Genomic DNA, 20,477 nt, shown 5'->3' with positions numbered 1-20,477 from the left:
TAACAGTGTGCTGATAATTTTGACTAGGGTTGTGTACTTTTAGTGTCGTGTTAAATCAACAGTGCACTAATATTTATGACTAGAAATTTGTACTTTTCTTGTTGCGTTAGATCAACAGTGTGCTGATATTTTTGGCTGGGATGGTACTTTTATTGTTGTGCTAGCTCAATATTGCACTGATATCTTTGACTAGGCTAGTGTATAATTAGTGTTGTGCTAGTTCAACAGCGTACTGATATTTTTGGCTAGGGTTGTATACTTTTAGTATTGTACTAAATCAACAGTGCATCGATATTTTTGGCTAGGGCTGTGTACTTTTAATGTCGTGCTAAATCAACAGTGCACTGATATTTTCGTCTAGGACTGTGTACTTTTAAGGTCGTGCTAAATCAACAGTCCACTGATATTTTTGACTAAGGCTGTGTACTTTTATTGGTGAGGTAAATCAACAGTGTACTGATAATTTTGACTAGGGTTGTGTACTTTTAGTGTCGTGTTAAATCAACAGTGCACTAATTAGTGATGAGCGCAAGAGTCTTGGTCTTGCAGTTTTTGCAAGAGTCTTGCATGCAAGACCAAGACCAAGACCAGGAATCCCGATGCAAGACCAAGACCAAGACCAAGGGGTGCAAGACCAAGACCAAGACCAAGACCATACCTGCAAGACCAAGACCAAGACTCTTGCGCAAGAGTCTTGCACAAGTATAGACACTACTTGATTTTTTTATAGAATGTAAAAAGGAAGGGGAAAAATCATTATATCTTTCACGTGAACTTCTTGGCTCCAGTAAAAATACAGCCGGAGTGAATGTATTCCCAGTAGTTTATGCAATCCATGTGAGTCGATCTGCTCCTGTAACATATAGCTACAGTATGTCGTTTTTTGAATCGGTTGTTCACGAGACGACTGACAGCATAATTCTATGAATTGTTACAAGCTATAACAACTTCAGTGTCTGATTTACTTTGGTCATCATTTGATCATTCACGACGGCCCATGATTGGATTTTGTGAAATCATACGAAGAATAGTTGTCCATAAGAAGTGGATAAGCAAAAATAAACTAGAGCATGCTATGGACACGGTAGCTCAGTGACAGAGCGTTCACCTCAGGTACATGGGGCCCTGGTTCGATCGCAGCTTGCGCTATGTGAGCTTCTTTGGTGAACAAACACCCTGTGCGTGGGTTTTCCCGTTTCCTCGTACTTTCTTCATTCCACCATTTCTCATCATCACTGTTTCCCTTAGCCTCAGTGTAATAATCGTGGGACGTTAAAGTAGATATTTCATTTCATTTCAAAACATATTAGTGGTGTTCTTCCAAAACTAAAGAAATGTAGTATTGAACATCGGCAATTCCGTACACCATAGGTGCCGACTACATGAGTACGGCCTTGGCTCTGAGGTTCAAGCATCCGTTGGAAATTTTTAATGTGTACTTATAAAATTAATATTGAAATAACATTTTCATGACATTGACAAAAACTTAGCGCATGTGACCGCAAGTTTGATTTCATAGGTGGATGCTTATACGTTGAATAATTGTTTATCAATATAACTTATAGCCCCCTTAGGTATACGGCATATCTAGGATTCAACGATATAACATTATACAACAATAAATAATCTATATTCACAACTGAGAGTGATTTCGTACTTATTTCAAATAACTTGAAATTTGATGCCGTTATTATGTATTTCTAATGTAGGTCAAAAGTATTTATATACATTGAGTTTACACAAAAGACATAGACAGTTGAGTCGTTTTCAGTTTTCACTCAAATTATTCTAAAATATATGGACCGCGGTGGCTCAGTGGTGGAGCGTTCAGCTCTGGTTTTTGGGGTCCCGCGTTCGATCTCAGCACCCGCCAAGTGAACTTTGTGGTGGACAAACACCGTGTGCCTGGGTTTCCTCGGGGTTCTCCCGTTTTCTCCCACTTCACCGTCTCCTTTAGCCTAGCCGGCATAATCGTGGGACGTAAAACTCACAAATTTAATTTCATTTCATATTCTAAAATATTAAGAGGTTTAATTATTGTTATTTTAATTTTTTCTCTCTTTTTTGGTCAATATTGCAAAACATATCATCATCGTCATAATAATAGCTATTCTGCCATTATTGGCAGGTCACTTGCTGTAGCTGAGAAGCTTCGATGACTGTGGTCCTCAGCTAGTCTCTTCGTCTTAACGTAGCAATTTTCTGTCTTAATATCTTTCTTCAACTATAATCTCCTTCGCCCCCTCCCTCTACAACGTCCTTCATAATACAGTTCCTCGTCAGCCAATGTCCTCCTCTTAATTACATCTAAAATTCTTCTTTTCTCCCCTACTGCTACTATTTCTAAAACCTTCGCATTCGTTTTCCGTTCAACCCAGCTGATCTCCTTTTTCTCTCCATGCCCACATTTCGAAAGTCTAATTGTTTCATCGTTTTTGCGTAATGTCCTTGTTTCTGCCCCATACAGTATATATTAGAATCAGTAAAACAAAATTTCAATATTTAATTGGGAGTTTGCTCAATACAAAGATGAGCTAATCGTGGTTGGAAAGAAAACAATCTGGCGCCTTTAGAGTGTAAAAATAATTTTGCAATTTATGGTATTTGTGCCGTCTTGGTTTTCTTTCATGCGTCTCACTGTCAGGGGTAGCCTCCCCAGTTTGGGAACCAGAGGAGTATTGGATCTCTTAAAACATATAAAAATATTACGAAATGTTGTGATTTATCTTATAAGTAGTGAAGCGTGATCACCCATTGAAAAAAAAAAAAAAAGTAAAGGTCATCGCCTATGTTGTATAGTATCATCACACTTACACAAAGGTAAAATATATTACATTTAGAAACATACATTGTATTTCCCTCACTATTGACGGAATGTAGGATTTATTATCCCTTATATACAGAGTAAAATTTCCTTACGAAAATCATAGATTTCTTAAAAGCAAAACTTGCAAGACTCTTGCAAGCAAGACCAAGACTGGGTGTGCAAGACCAAGACCGAGAGTTCCAGTGCAAGACCAAGACCAAGACCAAGACCGAGAGTTCCAGTGCAAGACCAAGACCAAGACCGCATGTGCAAGACCAAGACCAAGACCACTCGGGTCTTGGTCTTGGTCTTGCATTTGCTCATCACTAGCACTAATATTTTTGGCTAGAAATTTGTACTTTTCTTGTTGCGCTAGATCAACAGTGTGCTGATATTTTGGCTGGGGATGGTACTTTTATTGTTATGCTAGCTCAATATTGCACTGATATCTTTGGCTAGGCCAGTGTATAATTAGTGTTGTGCTAGTTCAATAGTGCATTGATATTTTTGTCTGGGGCTGTATACTTTTAGGGTCGTGCTAAATCAACAGTGCACTGATATTTTTGTCTAGGGCTGCGTACTTTTAGTGTCGTATTAAATCAACAGTGCATTGATATTTTTAGCTAGGGCTGCGTACTTTTATTGGCGTGGTAAAGTAAGTGTGCTTATATTTTTGGCAAGGAAGTAGTAATTTTAGTATTGTGCTAGTTCAACAGTGCTATTTTTGGCTAGGGCTATGTACTTTTAGTGTTGAGTTACTTAGATAGACTAGTCTTACTTTGACAGAATAGTATAATTTGAATATACGGTTATTAAAATATTTGTGTTTCATCATTTCTCTTTTGCGATTTAACTTTAAAGTGATAAATAAGCCACTCCAATAATAAAGTTAACTTCAGTTCTGGAAAGAAAGGTTAAAGTACAGGGTGTGAAATCCTGAGAGAATGGAAAGAACTACTCCCACTTCATGGTCTTGGAATAAAATTCCCTCCACATATAAAATACTGCGGGAGTAAATATCGTTATACTGTTGTCAGAAGTTTGCAAATTATACTCTAATTACAGTATATTTCATATGTAATCAGTGGATGAATCAATGTTTAACGGTATCCCTAATCTTACTTAGTTTAATCAAATTGTTGATGTTCAAATGTGTGAACTCTTTGCATTCCAGTGTGAAGAGATTATTATTATTAATTTTTACATTCACAGTTCCACCCACATAGACTTTATGATTTCGCAGTACATATTTTGTTCAATACTGAATAAACAAACAAATAAACACATCATATAGGGAAAGGGTGGGGATATACATGTAACATGAGTACTTTGAAGAATTCTTCTTCTTGTTCTTCGCCTTTCTTTCCAGTTAGCTGGGGTCAGGTTTTCGGATCACTGCCCTCCATTTGTTTCTATCTTGTATCATATCCGCTGTGATACCACACTGCACCATATTGTTCTTAAGAGGCCTCATCCCGGCGAAATTAAAATATCGCTAATTTTACAGTAATCATGTGATATCTTCAAATAGATAAAAGATAATCGAAATGTGGAACAAGAGCGCCCTACACAATATCATTTTACATGAGATACCGTTATCACAACTCACTTATCTGGTTTCGATTTCGAGCCATTTTGAAAATCGGCATTTATTTTCGCGTTCCTAAACGGCTGAAAACGGAAAGTCACTAGGTGACTTGTGATAACGGTACCTCACGCAAAATAATATTGTGTAGGGCGCTCTTGTTCCACATTTCAATTATCTTTTTATCTATTTGAAGATATCACATGATTACTGTAAAAATAGCGGTATTTTAATTTCGCCGGGATGAGGCCTTTTAACATAATCTCCTCACTTCTTTGGCGACCTCGGGCTCGTTTCCCACTTTAGTTCTATAGCACCCACTCGGTGAGCTACGTATTTTAAAGGTTTTCTTCTTACATGCCTCTCAGTCTACTTTCTTGCAGTTTTTCTACTACTAGTCTCACCGTTACTATTTCCCGGATCACTTCATTCTTGTCCTTCCGCGTCACTACACACATCCACCGCAGCACCTTCATCTCAGCAACATGCAACTTCTGTTCCTCTCTCTCTCTCTTTTTTTTTTTTTTTTTTTTCGCCGTCCAACATTCCGTTCCGTTCCATAAATAACGAAATATAATTCAAACGTCACACAACATTCAACAATTGGCCAATCATTGCTTTACAAGCTTGATAGTGAAAGAGATAAGACCCATCAAGGATACTTTGATTGGCTACGACTTCCAACAGGTTAGTGCCAAATTTTCATATTTCATGCTATTTTATCGATAACAATAAAAATACATACGTGTTGAACTGACATTTGCTAGTGAAAAAGGCCACTAGATTGGCGCCACATCATCCTTTCTACAATGTTAACCAGTAAAATACCATTATGAATATGTTATTGCATAGTTTATATTATTATTGCATGCTGATAATAATATAATGCATTTTCAATGTTTGGTATCTTTAGATTAAAAAGGAATTACCATTCTTATCTTTCTAAAAGAAAAAAACAACAACAAAAGAAATTTTTTTAAAAAAAATAATAATTTGATATGGTTCAGGTGAACCTGTTTCTAAACTTCTGTTTGTTAATAATAATAATAATAATAATAATAATAATAATAATAATAATAATAATAATAATAATATTTACAAATATAGCACACGTATTGAACGATAAGAGGACAGTACAATTATTTCTGCTTTTTTAGACTGGAATTCGCTATTTCTTAATTCAACTTGCTCTCCTATTGCCTCAAGATGCTAAATCAATATGGAATACTCTGTATTCCAACTGTAGTGCCGTGTCGTAGCGGGAGGGCGAGCGGGGCAAGGGCCCCGGGCGCCGAAGTAATTTCGCGCAAAATTCGAGAGGAAAAACGAAAAGAAAGAAAGAAAAAAAAAAGAGAGAAAATTACTTGGAATATTTTAGACCAACAGCAGTATTTTTTAATCTAATATTTAATTTGACCAGGATCAGATTTATATCTGTGTACATATACATAATGGAAGGATAAAAGTAGTAAAAAGTGCTCAAAATCAACGAAAAGCAGAGTTTATTTTTGAAAAATTTCTTCCGCTTCGTGCCAACTATGGTGGCACTTCGTGGCTGGTCTGTCGACCTCACTCATTATGTACGGGTGCGCCGCCATATACTCTCGCCCCGGGCACAGATTTTCCCACTGCACAGCTACTGTCCCACTGAGAAAGGAATCCAGACGGTGTATACTCTGTAGTATGAGGCTCAATACTGGTTTAAAGTGGTCCCTGCTTCGATGCTCGGCTACGTGGGTTTGCGGTGGACAAAATCGTGTCCATAGGGTTTCTCGGCGTACTCTCGTTTTGCTCTCACATCAACATTCCACCAATTTCTTCATTGTCATTCACTTGCCTTAATCATCCATCTTCCTTAGCCTAAAGGGTGTAATCGAGGGACGTTAAACTGAAATATTTAATTTAATTTCATTTCATTTATATGGTAGCTATATTATATGTGTATGTGTATTGAGGCCGGTAGCCAGCCCAAAAATTTAGGGGGACCCACCTGAAGTTAGGGGGAGCCCCATCCAACCATATCATAGTTCATTTGCAAGCCTACCGTGAAAATTTTAGGGGGACCGCTAAAATTTAGGGGGGACGGCCCCGTAGACCCCCCTGGATACGTGTCTGTGTGTATTCACAACTGCATTTTGTGTGTCAGTCTTACCCCCTTCGAAAAAATCCTGCAGGCTTCCATGAATAATAATAATATTGTAGATTTTATTATTATTTTTTTTTGTTATTAAACTGATTTAGGTGGGTTGGTTTTGTCCGGGGGGGGGGGGCACCCTCTGGTTCAACTACTTATCAGAAGAAAAGACACTCTCAAAGGAAGAAAAGAAGAAATATTTAAAAGCCCCAAATACGTACTACTATTGTTTAAGCTGCCGCATGTACGTGGCATTTATATGTATTTCACAAGCAAAATCCACATACACAAACAGATTAAGCAAACCTCAGCTGAATAACAATCACAACTGTGTAGCTACAATTGAGATTCAAGCAGTCTCCTTTTGTATTTTTATGCTCTCATTAATTTGAAAGAAGAAAGAAAAAAAATAATATCATTGTGTTATCAGCATACATGAGCTCTTAAGCACCACCTCATCTCCATCTCATGCTTTCTGCCTTACTTAACACGAAGCCACGTTGAAATTGCACAAGTTTTAGGTGCATAGATGTCCTTGTATAATAGTTACATTGAACGAATCAACAATGGATCGTTAACTACAGAAAATGTTTCTTCAGAGTGTGTCAGATGCTCAAGAACAAAGCACGACTTTTGCTTATCACTTTTATTATTATTATTATCTTAAATACCTAAGACAAAGAACAATAATCTTAACAGGTTGGCATGAGTTCATTTTTGAAAAAAGTGAAGATGAGCATAAAGGAATTTTAATTTTGGTAAAAAAAAAAAAAAAAAAAAAGAAAAAAAGGTAGCACGTTCCTGTATCTTATTCTTTAATACTGTAATATTTATTTATTTATTTTGTATATTACTGTTACGCAGACGCCTGAAATGCCATGATTTGGTCTTTCATCTTCCCGGATATTTCTTTTAAAGTTTTCTTTTTTAAAGTTACATTCCTTATTTTGGAAAGCAAAATATTGATAATGATGCTTTTAGTTTTGCGTTCCCTCTGTCGTGTCTCTCTCTCTCTCTCTCTTTTTTTTTTTTTTTTTTTTTTTTTTTTTTAACCGCGCAAGAATCAAGATTTACCATCAAAAATGGTTGAAAAATGAAAATATAGAAAGTGCACCCCATTATTTGACAAGGCTTGTTATGAAATACAAGTAAAAAGACGTGTAGCTAGATAAGGTTGTCTCATTTGCAGCCTGCAACCCTTTCTACTTCTGAACCATATGATCAGATTGTAAACTGACATACCTTTGAAGATATTCATTCTCCATATTATTAGATGATCGAACTTCTTTCATTTCGTAACTTGTTTCCCTTCCTTACCAACTTTTTGAAGATCAGTGAGGAAAAATGGGTGTGAATTTATCTGCACCTCCACAAGCAGGAAAAGAAACCTTGCTGATTCTCCAATACCTGAATTTGTGTATATATTTATGTGACATTCCAGCGTTGTCACATTTCCTTGTAAAAAGTAATATTAATGAACTATAAGAGCTAGTTTACAAATAAAAAAAAAAGTTAACGTGTAGTATTGGGGTAGGTTAACATTTGAAGAATATTTTAAACTGCATAAGACAAATAGTTTTCATAATACTTTGGAAAGAAGTAAACCATGTTATTATATAGGAATTGATTATCTCAGCTGAAAATGTTAAACACGGCCTTAATATTCGCAATAATTGAGCCAAAATTCAAAAAGCGAATATTGGGATTAGTGTTACTCAGGGACGAAAAATTCTTCGTCTCGTCTCGGAATATGAGACGAGAAAAACAATTCTCGCTTCGTTTTCGGGACCGGAAATTTCATAAGTCTCACGTTTAACACTACTTTTCACAATTCTTAGATCTCCAAACGCTGTTGTAATATTATACAGGGAAAGTCAAAATAATGGACCGGATTCCAGCAAGTTATTCTTTGAAATCTAATAAGCATATGTCATTGTGAGACATGTGATAAGAAAGGTCATTGTGAGATATAAGAAAGATCATTGTGAGATATTTGATAAGAAAGGTCATTGTGAGACATGTGATAAGAAAGGTCATTGTGAAACATGTGATAAGAAAGGTCATTGTGAGATATGTGATAAGAAAGGTCATTGTGAGACATGTGATAAGAAAGGTCATTGTGAGATATGTGATAAGAAAGGTCATTGTGAGACATGTGATAAGAAAGGTCATTGTGAGATATGTGATAAGAAAGGTCATTGTGAGATATTTGATAAGAAAGGTCATTGTGAGATATGTGATAAGAAAGGTCATTGTGAGATATTTGATAAGAAAGGTCATTGTGAGACATGTGATAAGAAAGGTCATTGTGAGACATGTGATAAGAAAGGTCATTGTGAGACATGTGATAAGAAAGGTCATTGTGAGACATGTGATAAGAAAGGTCATTGTGAGATATTTGATAAGAAAGGTCATTGTGAGACATGTGATAAGAAAGGTAAACTATCAAAAGTTCCCTTCAAACATATCACAAGTGTTCTATGGGAGCACCTCGCGCAACACGGCACACATCAAGCCGGTGGTCTATCTACTGCCAAACTTTTTGTAGCACATTGCTGTCAATATTAGCAATGGCTGTTATGGTGCGCAAACGCAGGTCATCCAGTGTCATTGGAAGTGGTGGCACGTAAGCATGATCCTTTACAAAACTCCACATCACGAAATCACATGGAGACAAGTCGGGGACACGAGGTGGCCAACGAAGAAGAGATCGATCCTTTGGTTAACGCCATTTTCCTTAACTGCTCGCTGCTGATTCTTAGAATACGTTTGGGTTTTTCTTGACACGCTTCCCGCCTAAAGGATTGGATCTGTCTACAACGTGTTTTTGGCACATCGCGGTTGTGAGTTACAATACGCTAGGAAACACAGCGAAACGCCACACCACTCACTAATCACCGCAACACATTTGTTCGCGTGTCGCAACCTCATTTGATGAGCTGGCTGACAACACCACCTACACGACAAAGTCAATAAGACGTTTATTGGATTAAAACGTTCACATGAGTGCTAGCAGAAAATGCTTCAAAAGCCAACCAAGTACATTGGTGGGAAGTGTGCCAACATAAAAGAAACGTACTCTAGCAGTATTCAGTGGAAACTCTGAAAGTTAACCTTTCCAAGCGCATGATTCACGATAACATATGTTTATAAGATTTCACAAATTAGATTTCTGAAATCGGGTCTATCATTTTGACTTGCCCTGCATTCTCCTGACACTTGATTGATTACTGAAAATTGCTTCTCCCTATATGTTACCGTTTGGATTTCCGGTATGAGAGCATCAAATGTACAGCGGGGGACACTTCTAAATGGTACAGCCATATGGAGATTTACGGCTAAGGTGTACCATTTAGAAGTGTCCCCCGCTGTACAACAGTGCAAACTGTGAGCTAGGTATCGTCCCATACATCCCCAATGCCAATTACACTGATCAAGGACGTAAAAGCCAATAAATCAATCGGACAACGGATAATTTTCTGATTAAATTTATTCAATTTCCTTTAGCCACGTTTCAAGGCCCACTTCTGTGAATGAAATGAAATGAAATTCTAGCTGTACGTTCCACGATTATGTCGCAAAGGGTCAGGGAAACGGATGATTATTGAAACTAAATGATTATGAAAGATTTAGTAGAATGAGAACGTCTGAGGACACGGTAGAACCCAAGGAAACCCACGGGAACGATATTGTTCACTCACCTGGCCTGGGATCCAACAAGAGACCTGTCACACCAGAGATAGATGCTCAAACATTGAGCCATCGTGGCCCCCAAGCAATGCTTTAAGAGCCTGACGTACTAAAAATAATACAAAATTTACTATTTTTCTTTTAATTGTTTTTCATAAGTGAAAGGAGATAATGAAATGCAACTTACCACAATCATAGATAATGTTATTCTATTAGGTACAACAGAAAATATTATCTTGAAGAATTTTCAATGTTGCCATCCATAGATATTACATTGTTGCCAGAATAGCATTACCCCCAAAATCTAAGTTATGGCACAGAATAGAGGAACGAACTCAGCTGCATTAGATTACATATCATGGTGTTTTGATCTCCTGTGAACTACTTTTTAAATAACATTATTATTTAATTTTAATAACAGTAAAACTATTATGTTAAAACTATTTTGTTTATTACAAACTAAATACAAAACTATTATTTAAAAAGTAGTTCACAGGATTCCAAGATAACATGATACATAATCAAATGCAGTTGAGTTCGTTCCTCTAGTCACTATCTTAAAATAGATTTTGGGGAAAATGTTACTCTCGCAACATTGTAATACATAGGATGTAATACACTGAAAATTCTTTAGGTTCATATTTTCTGTTGTAGAATAACATTATCTATGATTGTGGTAAGTTGCATTTCATTATCTCCTTTCACTTATGAAAAAGAAGCAAGAGAAAAATGGTAAATTTTATACAGTGGAGTCTCGTTAATTCGAACTTGGATAATTCGAAATATTGGATAATTCGAACAGAAGTCCATTCCCCTTGAAAACTGTATTGAAAACAATAGTAAAAAGTCGTGGATAAATCGAACTTTTGAACCTAGGTTTTGGATAATTCGAAGTAAATACAGTTGAAAATTGTTAATGTTGGACAGATGTAAACAGAGAAATACAGTTTTAACGTGTTTTCAGTTATCCAGATGCAGCCATAGAGAAGAGTAATACAAAGGATAAATAGAAAATCTATGTAATGATAAAGATGAAGGTGAGTTGGGGAAGAAGTAAAGATAGAGAACGTATGCCAATCTCAGGTTGTTTCAGAAATGGCTGAAAATTTAAGATGAATTATTGATAAAGTCAACCAAATGTTATTAATATCGTATTCCACGCAATACATGAAATTCAAGATATATTGACCGTACAAAAACAATCAAATTTAAGCAAATGAGGTTTACGACTTCTTAAAATTGAGAACAGAATATTCAAATTGTTACTGGTGTTTAATTGTTTGGGCTATTCAATGTATGTTGTAGTGTTGTACGTAAATATATTTTCCATTGTACACGTAGTTTGAATTATGTGGAGTCAATGTCGTTTGTTAGTTTGCGGTATTCGATCACGCAAATAATAAGCTGCTTTAAAGGTAAAGTCTACACCATATGAATATGTTTTTGATGCACAGTATTTCGGTTTGTTTGTTGTTATATATGTGAAAATGAATGTCGTTGGATAATTCGAATTTTGGATAATTCGAAGTTTTTTCGTGTCCCCTTGGACTTCGAATTAAAAAGAGTCCACTGTATTATTTTTAATGTCAGATTCTTAAGTTGATTAAAGATTGACAAATATTAACGTTCAACTTTTAAAAATGAATCTTTCGAAGCTAATCTAGGAAATATTGACAACTGATACGCCTCTACACCCACTCCAAGAGACATATCAGTATCACAGAACAAAATAAAATTGTGTCAAGAAATTAGGTCGTAAAGTTTCACCGTGTTATAATGCTCGACTATATAAAAATGATGGGTGATCATGTAACCAGGCGTTTTACATAACTTCCAGCAACCCATTATATATTCTCCTCTCGAATGAATGACGCATTTTGATCACACGACCTTGAAAGGATCATTAGAATTCTGTGACGTGCCATGAATTATGACACACATTTTGGGTTCAAAACTTCCCCGTTGTTTCATTTGCATGAAAATCAAACGGGCAATTCTTATCGGTAATAGTGTGATGCTGGTAATACTGTATACAATGTGAATATATATATTGTGAATTAATGTAAAGATAAATTGTTTATTTACTTTAACAATATGAAGAAAATTGTGGCCGGAGAAAGCACATGGGTACGTTTGCTCTTTGACTGGAAGTAGTACATCATACATTACCAGTGTCACTCAAGATCCTCATTAGGATTTATTGGTAGGTCACTGGGTGTAAATTGAAGAGTATTACGGTCCTCAATAACTCTCTGTCTTGATGCTGTAACACTGCCCGTGAATTTCTGTCGCTCTTTCGCAGTGGCGGCGATTGGACGTTAAAAGTGCGAGGGAAGGGAAAAGACATGATCTGAATATTTGTATATCAATGTTAATTTTTCTGGTTGTTTCTAACACTTTGTTTGACGAAAGGTTGTATAACTAATAGGATACTATCTTTTTCAGTTAAAATATCGTATATCGTATTTAAGTAAATTGACAAGAGCAACGCAAGTAGATATACTAACTCGTTGTACTCTTAAACAACGAAAGTGTAAGAAGAGATTTAATTCCTTGCTCATGAATAGGGCCAGGAAGTTTAGGAAAAATCTCTTTTTCTACGAGTGCTCGCACGGAGAAAAATGCATAATCCAGGCGGCATATAAATGCTGCTTTTTCCAGGTGAAGCGTGTCACCGTTGTTTCATCCGTAGTAAGATAAGTACTGCCATCTATACAATCAAATAGGTGGCAGTAACTTACTAGAACTTTTATAAAGAAAAACATATAATTACTTCTTTTTTATGACAAAGAGCACAAATGAAGGGGAAGATCAAAATCTTCAGGCTACATTAATAATTTCTTTGCTATATAGCTAACGTAACTCTATGGCCTATGGAACCTGAAGGTTCAATGTCACGTTCACAAAAGCTCTCCACTGACTTCAATCCTTAGCCAATTGGATCCAGTTTCTACTTTGTATTCCTATCTTTGCGAGATCCATCTTAATATTGTCCTCCCATCTGCGCCTAGGTCTTCCTAATGGTCGTTTTCCGATTGGTCTCCCAGTTAAGACTTTGAAAGCGTTCATACTTCCTTCTATTGTGACTACATGACTTGCCTACCTGGGGCTTCTTACACTTTATGATCTTAATAATGTTTGGTAAACGGTGTAAATTATGCACTTCCTCGTAATGAAGTTTCCGCCATTCCCCATTCCCGTTCCTCTTGAGTCCGAATATTCGTATCAGGATCTTGTTCTCAAATACTTTCAGTCTACGTTCTTCCATCAGAGTAAGCGACCATATTTCGCAACCATACAGAGCAGCAGGCATGATTATCGTTTTATATATTTTTTAAGCTTCAAATTCCTCGACAGAATTCGAGATGACAAAATATTTTGAACTGAATAATAACACGAATTGAATATACTTTGCTAAATAAGTATAGTTTTATAAAGAAATTGTACAAATAATCGATTTACCAAATTTTTGGAGGAGTCCGGGCCCGGTGGACGTGGACTCCTAACGTTGGTGCGGCCCTGTTCACAATATCAATCCTCAAAGTATCGTTCGCCCGCCAATTACACTATCTCGGCTGAATTTTCCTTTACTTAATTACCTCTAAATTTGTCTTTGATTTCCTTCTATTACCAATTCCTCAGTGGTTTTTAGGAGGGCGCGATGGGGGGATGATAGAGCCCTTATCTGTTGTCTAAAGGGTCCGTGGTTCGATCGAGGGAATGTGAATTTGTGGTAGGCAATATTGTGTCCGTGGTTTTCTTTGGAGGGTTATCCAGTTTCCTTTCACATTATCATTCTACTATTTTGTTTCTACAGTCAGTCATTCATTTTCATTAACATAGCTACCGGCCTGTCGTGAGCGGAATTCACTGAAGAGTTTAAGGAAGGAAAATTTACCGAACTTATCAAAACTGCTAAAGGTAACTAAAAAAAAAAGTACATTTTTAAGGGCGCAGCTAGCATTGCTTCATCCTCACCTATACCTTTCAATTAAATAATGCAGGGATCCAAATAACCACTCGCCCGGGGCGATTGGTTCATCGGTGTGGGCGAGTATTTAACATCATACCGAAGATAAGTAAATGATTTCTATTGTGGGATGTAGGCTAGTAGCTTTTTTCTTGGCCTAGTAAAATTTTGTTGCATATTTGCATCCTGATCCAGTAAAAAGTGTGTAGGCATTATGGAGACATTACCAGCCTCTGCGAAGCTAATAAGACTTATTTTTCAAGTACTTTGTATATATGCCAAAATTATATTTGGTTTTATGTTTTAAATACGATGTATTACTGATGGTAAGACTACAACAATGATATATGTAGACTCAACCAAAACTGGAATACGTAAGTTTAATCAATGCTTCAAAAGTAATTAAAGTTATTAAATTCGAACTTCGAATCGCTTAATTTTATGCTAGGTAACCACTTGCACGTTGTTCACATTTTTGATGAGCGATGATGCCACCATCTTTTAAGAGTCTTCATACAGGCGAAATTAAAATACCGCTAATTTTACAGTAATTATGTGATACCTTCAAATAGATAAAAGATAATTAAAATATGGAACAAGAGCGCCCTAGACGATATTATTTTGCGCGAGGTACCGTTATCACAAGTCACCTAGTGGCTTTCCGTTTTCAGCTGTTTAAAAACGCGAAAATAAATGCCGATTTTCAAAATGGTTCGAAATCGAAAGCAGATAAGTGAGTCGTGATAACGGTATCTCATGTAAAATAATATTGTCTAGGGCGCTCTTGTTCCACATTTCGATTATCTTTTATCTATTTGAAGATATCACATAATTACTGTAAAATTAGCGGTATTTTAATTTCGCCGGGATGAAGACTCTTAAGAGTATACGTACACAAAGAGGGTGTCCGGCATTTCCACTTTCAGAAATTGGCAACCCTACTTCTCATCCATGATAACTTGTATTTAGTTACAATTTCTTTTTACAAAGTACCTAATCCACTTTCTCTTCCCTTTATAGTTATCTCTAATGCTAATCTTTCATAATCTATTAATCCGAACAATTAATTACTTCATCGTCTTTTTCCGTCCCATCCACTTTCGATACTAACATTTCGAACATATCTAGTCACTTTGTATTATTATTATTATTATTATTATTATTATTATTATTATTATTATTATTATTATTATTATTATTATTATTATTAATATTATTGTGGTCTCTCTTCTATTCCATATAGTAGAGGTCGTACACAGGAATTTATTTCGGGGGGGGGATCCAAAGATTTCGGGGTGTACAAATTCAATATGAGAAAAACTATTTTAAAATTAGTAAACTTACTGCTAAAATTAGACTATATTTTCACATAAGTCAGGATTTCGGGGGGCCAGACCTCCAGGGTCCCCCTTTACGTACATGCTTGAGTAGAGTAACACTTTAGAAGAAACATTTGTCGAATCTTTCTTTGTAATTCTTTACTGACCAACTTCCAAAATAAGTTTCATTAGCCATTCCTATTCTTGGTTTTATTTTTCCATCATATTTCGTACGTTCTCTAAGAATACTACACAGGTGAAGCGTGTTCTATTTTCTCTCTTCAGCTTCTTAGTTCACTGCTATCTAATCACCATTGCTTTTTCCTTGATAATGCTACTTTTTTAAAAGAAATCTCACATTCTTCATAGTTGTTTTTAAATTTTCTGACGAAATATTATTTATGCAGGATCTGTAATAAGAACTATGTACGTCATCTGAAATTCATCCATTTTCCGTAGTGATGTGCAAAACATAATGGATAAAGGACAAAATTTGATAACCATATTAGCAGTTATCTACGTGTCTGACAGATAAGAATTTTTTTCCTTTGTTCTTCTGCAACCCACTCATCTTAATAGATTCGCATGGTTGCAGACCATCAAGGATAACAAAAACAATGAATGACTGTCAAAATTGGATCACCATTAATGTCTACTTGTCCGACAGATAACGAAATTTTTTCCTTAGCTTTTATGCACCCATTCAACTCATTCGATTTGCACGGTTGCAGAGCATCAAGGATGATGCTTAAAATACTTCGAACTTAAAAAGTCTCGATATTCTAAACATGGTAAGGGGGCGCGGTAGCTCAGTGGTAGAGAGTTCACCTTCAGTGTTTGGGGTCCCTGGTACGATCCCAGCTTGCGCCGTGTAGACTTTGTGGTGGACAAACACCATGCTCATGGGTTTTCTTGGGGTTCCCCCGTTTCCTCCCACTTTCTTCATTCCACCTTTTCAGTCATCTCTCATCATCACCGTCTCCTTTAGCCTAAACGGCATAACCGTCGGACGTAAAACTTAAAGATTTCATTTCATTTTCTAAACATGGTAATTATAACCTCAATTTTTTTGTTGCCATCTATTTTAATGAAAACCGTTTCTTTAAATACCTTTTTTAAATCTAAAGAACTAATCAATCTATGACACCATAACAAATAAATTTTTAACAGTACTCTAAACGCCAAAAATTTATGGAGGATTCCAATCATTCACAATTTTTTATGGATCAGTGGTCTTTTGTGATGCGAAAAAAATCTTTGTAAACATCCCTGTGTTAATCAGACAGACAAATGTTTCTACTGTACTATATAAAGAACTATAGAGACAGGGAAATGCAGTGAAGTGCGTCTGTTGACATATTTAGAATTGTCGACTGGATTTTAAAGCATAACACTTAAAGATTTTACACTTAAAGCATATATGGCGACAAATGATAAAGGAATGCATTGGAAAAAAGTGAGGATTTTGCATTACACTTCTACAGTCCCGGTGAATAAGCAGACAACTCGCGAAATCAAAATGATATACGCGAGGAAAGAAACACATGTATTCTAACTCTGTAAACTGGTTCTCCAGATCATCTTATTAATATTTGGAAGAGTACTTTCTTGGTTTATGTCTTTCATGTTAAGTGGTATATTCTTTTACTTCCTCTCCTACATGCCATATGATTATGTTTGTACACTGTAATATTACCATATTCACATTGGAAATATAATTATTTTATTACTACCTCATTTCGGTTTTAGTCGGCCCGGATAGCTGTGTGGTCAAGAAGGCTAGACAATCGACGTATTAGGGGTGGCGGGTTCCAATCCCGCCTCCGACATGTTTTTGTTGTACTTTTCACGTTACACTTCATTGTTATCTTTCTCTTTCATAATGCTTCGGATCCCACTTTACACTATAGTTCCCGCCCTATAAAGCTTCGGAGCTAACACAGGACGTGAAAAAATGGCAGTATTCAATTTCGTTTTCCAAATGCATCAATATTTTATGACACCGCTGACATTTTGCTATGTACTATTTATTGGTGTTATGCATTTGAACTAAATTGATAGTATGAGACCCAGATTCCTTTATTACCATCTGTTGCCACATATCAGAATTCTCCATTGAACATTTTCAGCACACGTAGCTCCAACAGTGTGCAACACTGTACCACTACACTTCACTATTATGTTTAGTGATAATAGTGCATTTTGAATATGTGTACACCTGTATATAGTGCTATTTCAAACAAAATATTTGCATGCTGAGTTGGCAATACTGCTTCATCCATGGTAACACTGTGGTTTTCGATAGGGCATTTTGTTCTCATTATATTGTGCAGCTTTTGTTTTGATTGCTTTAACAGTTTTCAAGATATTTACTTAAAACATATATATATATATATATATATATATATATATATATATATATATATATATATATATATATAAATTCCCATAATATAACTTTTTTTTGTATATTCAAATTTTGAAGCCCCGTAGCTCCTATTCTTCTGGTCCATAGCACCTTAAATTTTGCTCAGTTTCATTTCTCATGATGCTTTATCAGATGTGCTATGTGCCATTCAGATTTGCGCGACAACTTGTGAGACCTTCCCGTGTCAGCACTTTTTTTTAAGCAATGTGCGTTCTTAATATGCAACATTGTCTTGATCATCAGGTAAATAGAGAGAAAAAGAAAGAGGCAGAAGAAGAAGAAGCAAGAACCGAGGAAAATGACATCTGAAGTATGTAAATATTGGACAACGACCGGACAAGTACTCCACCTTCGTATTTACTGTAGAGTTTCGTATGCGAGTTTAGCATTCCTATGTCTTCTTACATTCAAGATGTAAAAGAAGAGAGAGAGAAAAAAAAGTAGTTTTAAAATGAGAGCATGCAGCCAGAGCGGAACTTAGAAATGGATGTCTTCTGACTATAGTAAGCGATTTCGCAATATATATTCACTTGTTTACTACGAACAACAGAACGGAAGCGGCTTTCACGATGATGTTGAATCCAAACAAAAGACAGAAAAATAAACAAAAGAGATGATAGCCAAAACGGATACTAGTCCGCCGTCCAGTGTATATATATGTTGTTTCTGTTTCATATATTTTTCTCCTAGATAACACATACATTTCTTTTTGGCGGTGGTATCATGCATTCATTGACAACATGCTTTAAAAATAAGATTAAAAAAAAAGCAGGGGACAAAACTAGTTTTCCTTCTTCGTTACGTTTTACTCTGACAAAAACATGTGTTAACAACATTCTTGCGGCAGTGCATAAGAGTGACTGCTATGAGAATACGTACTTATTTGTAGAACTAGCGAAGTAGAAACATTTCTTTTAACAAAAGAATCCTGAAGCGAGAGAGATGTATTTCAGAATACATCTCAAAAGCTATAACAGGACTGGATTTTATAAAAAGAGAGAAAAAAAATCGATATATTTTTCTTCCAATACAGACCAACAAGAACCATAAAGGAAAAAGCAACCATTTGCAATCGGTGAGAAAGAAGTTGAATAAGGAGCAGTTCAAGGTCAACAGGCTATTTTTTTCTGACCACTTTCATTTCCTCACAACTCGTCCCTCTCTCTCTCCCCCCAGAAACCCTGCTGCCTCAATGTGTCTGCAACAGAATGTGTATGTATATATAATCACATAACCTACAGAATACACAATATATCCCTTCTTCACGGTACTGATCTTTGAAACGAAGAATTGGTGTACGCGTTCTAATATATACACACAAGATAAAGCATTACAAGAATGACAACTTACCTGAAATTCGAATTGTTGAAACTGCTCCACTGTGTTCACATTTGTCGATGCTTCTTTAATCCTAGGACACACATTCGGATCAGCATCTGGTTCTGACCAAATATCCACATTTTGCGTCGGTCCTACTTCATTAGTTTCAATATTATTATTATTATTGATGTTGTTATTAGTATTAGTATTACGATCTAGGGCATTTTGTACCCTTGCTGCCGGGGATAAAGGCGGAGGGCCGGGTGCTGGGGGCGGTTCACCCCCATCACCTTCTCCAGACTTTCTGGCCAATTTCGAGACCAAATCTTTAGTGACAATCCCTGTTCCGTAGTTTACATAATATACACACACTAGAACCGTTACTAGAATCGCGCTTAATAACAAATATCGAGCATAGCCCCGTTTTAAACCGTTCAACATGACTTCAAACTGAAAAAAAAATTAACTAAAAAACAACTATAAACCCCACGTCACACACCTTTGCAGATTTAAAAAACAAACAAACAAAAACACACTTTTTTTTCGAGATTTTTTTTCAGCACGGATGCCACACCATATCAAAATACATTATGGGTACTTTTTTCTTGCTTTCCTTCACATGTGTAAGAGCTTGACAGAAACAACAATTTTTTTTAAAGGGATTATTTTGACACAAGCACCAACATTAAAAAAACACACTGGATTTCTTGGTTATAAATTTTTCCGCAAGAGGAACTTGCTTCGTCGGCTATGCAGATGGGTTTGGTCACACTACAGACACCAACAAGGGATTTGGTATTAACAAGGAAAAAGAACACTGTTTCAAAACACTTCCCTTCTTTTTGAGTATTCCAGCACTAATACCGTCACCGAGCAACTGTGAATACAGACTGTGTCCCCACCCCAAAAAATCTAGTCTGCTCTGCTGGTAGCCCTCGCTTGGCCAGTTCGCGCGCAGGCGTAGCAATGGCGCTGACGTCGTAGTGGCGCGCTCGAGAATTAGTTCCATCAGGTGCTATAGCGGGTCGGTCGACCTGCGTGAGCTTTTTCTGAACATTTATCGATCTTGTACTGTGTGGTGAGCGCATGAAATACGTACGAACGTACGATGAGCAGGCGGAATATATATATATATATATACTAGTAATATGAACATAGAATCAGAGGATTGCACTTACGGACAACAGGTTTCGCTCCCCAGTATTGACATAAATGCCCAGTGCAT

At 36.3% G+C, this 20,477-nt stretch overlaps 1 protein-coding gene across 1 annotated transcript in view; it reads right to left on the bottom strand.

The window, feature by feature from the left end:
• Positions 1-20,175, bottom strand: part of alpha-Man-IIb (alpha-Mannosidase class II b) — a 629,055-nt gene extending 608,880 nt beyond the window's left edge. The window contains exon 1 of the mRNA XM_081737196.1: positions 19,283-20,175. Coding sequence (XP_081593322.1) covers positions 19,283-19,693 — 411 coding nt within the window. The 5' untranslated portion in view covers positions 19,694-20,175. The remainder of the gene's footprint in view (positions 1-19,282) is intronic.
• Between the last annotated feature and the right edge of the window lie 302 nt (positions 20,176-20,477).

Source organism: Thermobia domestica, chromosome 13 (genome assembly GCF_964235325.1).
Source record: "Thermobia domestica chromosome 13, izTheDome1.hap1.1, whole genome shotgun sequence".
NCBI classification, from domain to species: Eukaryota; Metazoa; Arthropoda; class Insecta; order Zygentoma; family Lepismatidae; genus Thermobia; species Thermobia domestica.
The sequence above is the reverse complement of the archived record's forward strand: the minus strand, read 5'-3'. Positions and strand labels throughout refer to the sequence as shown.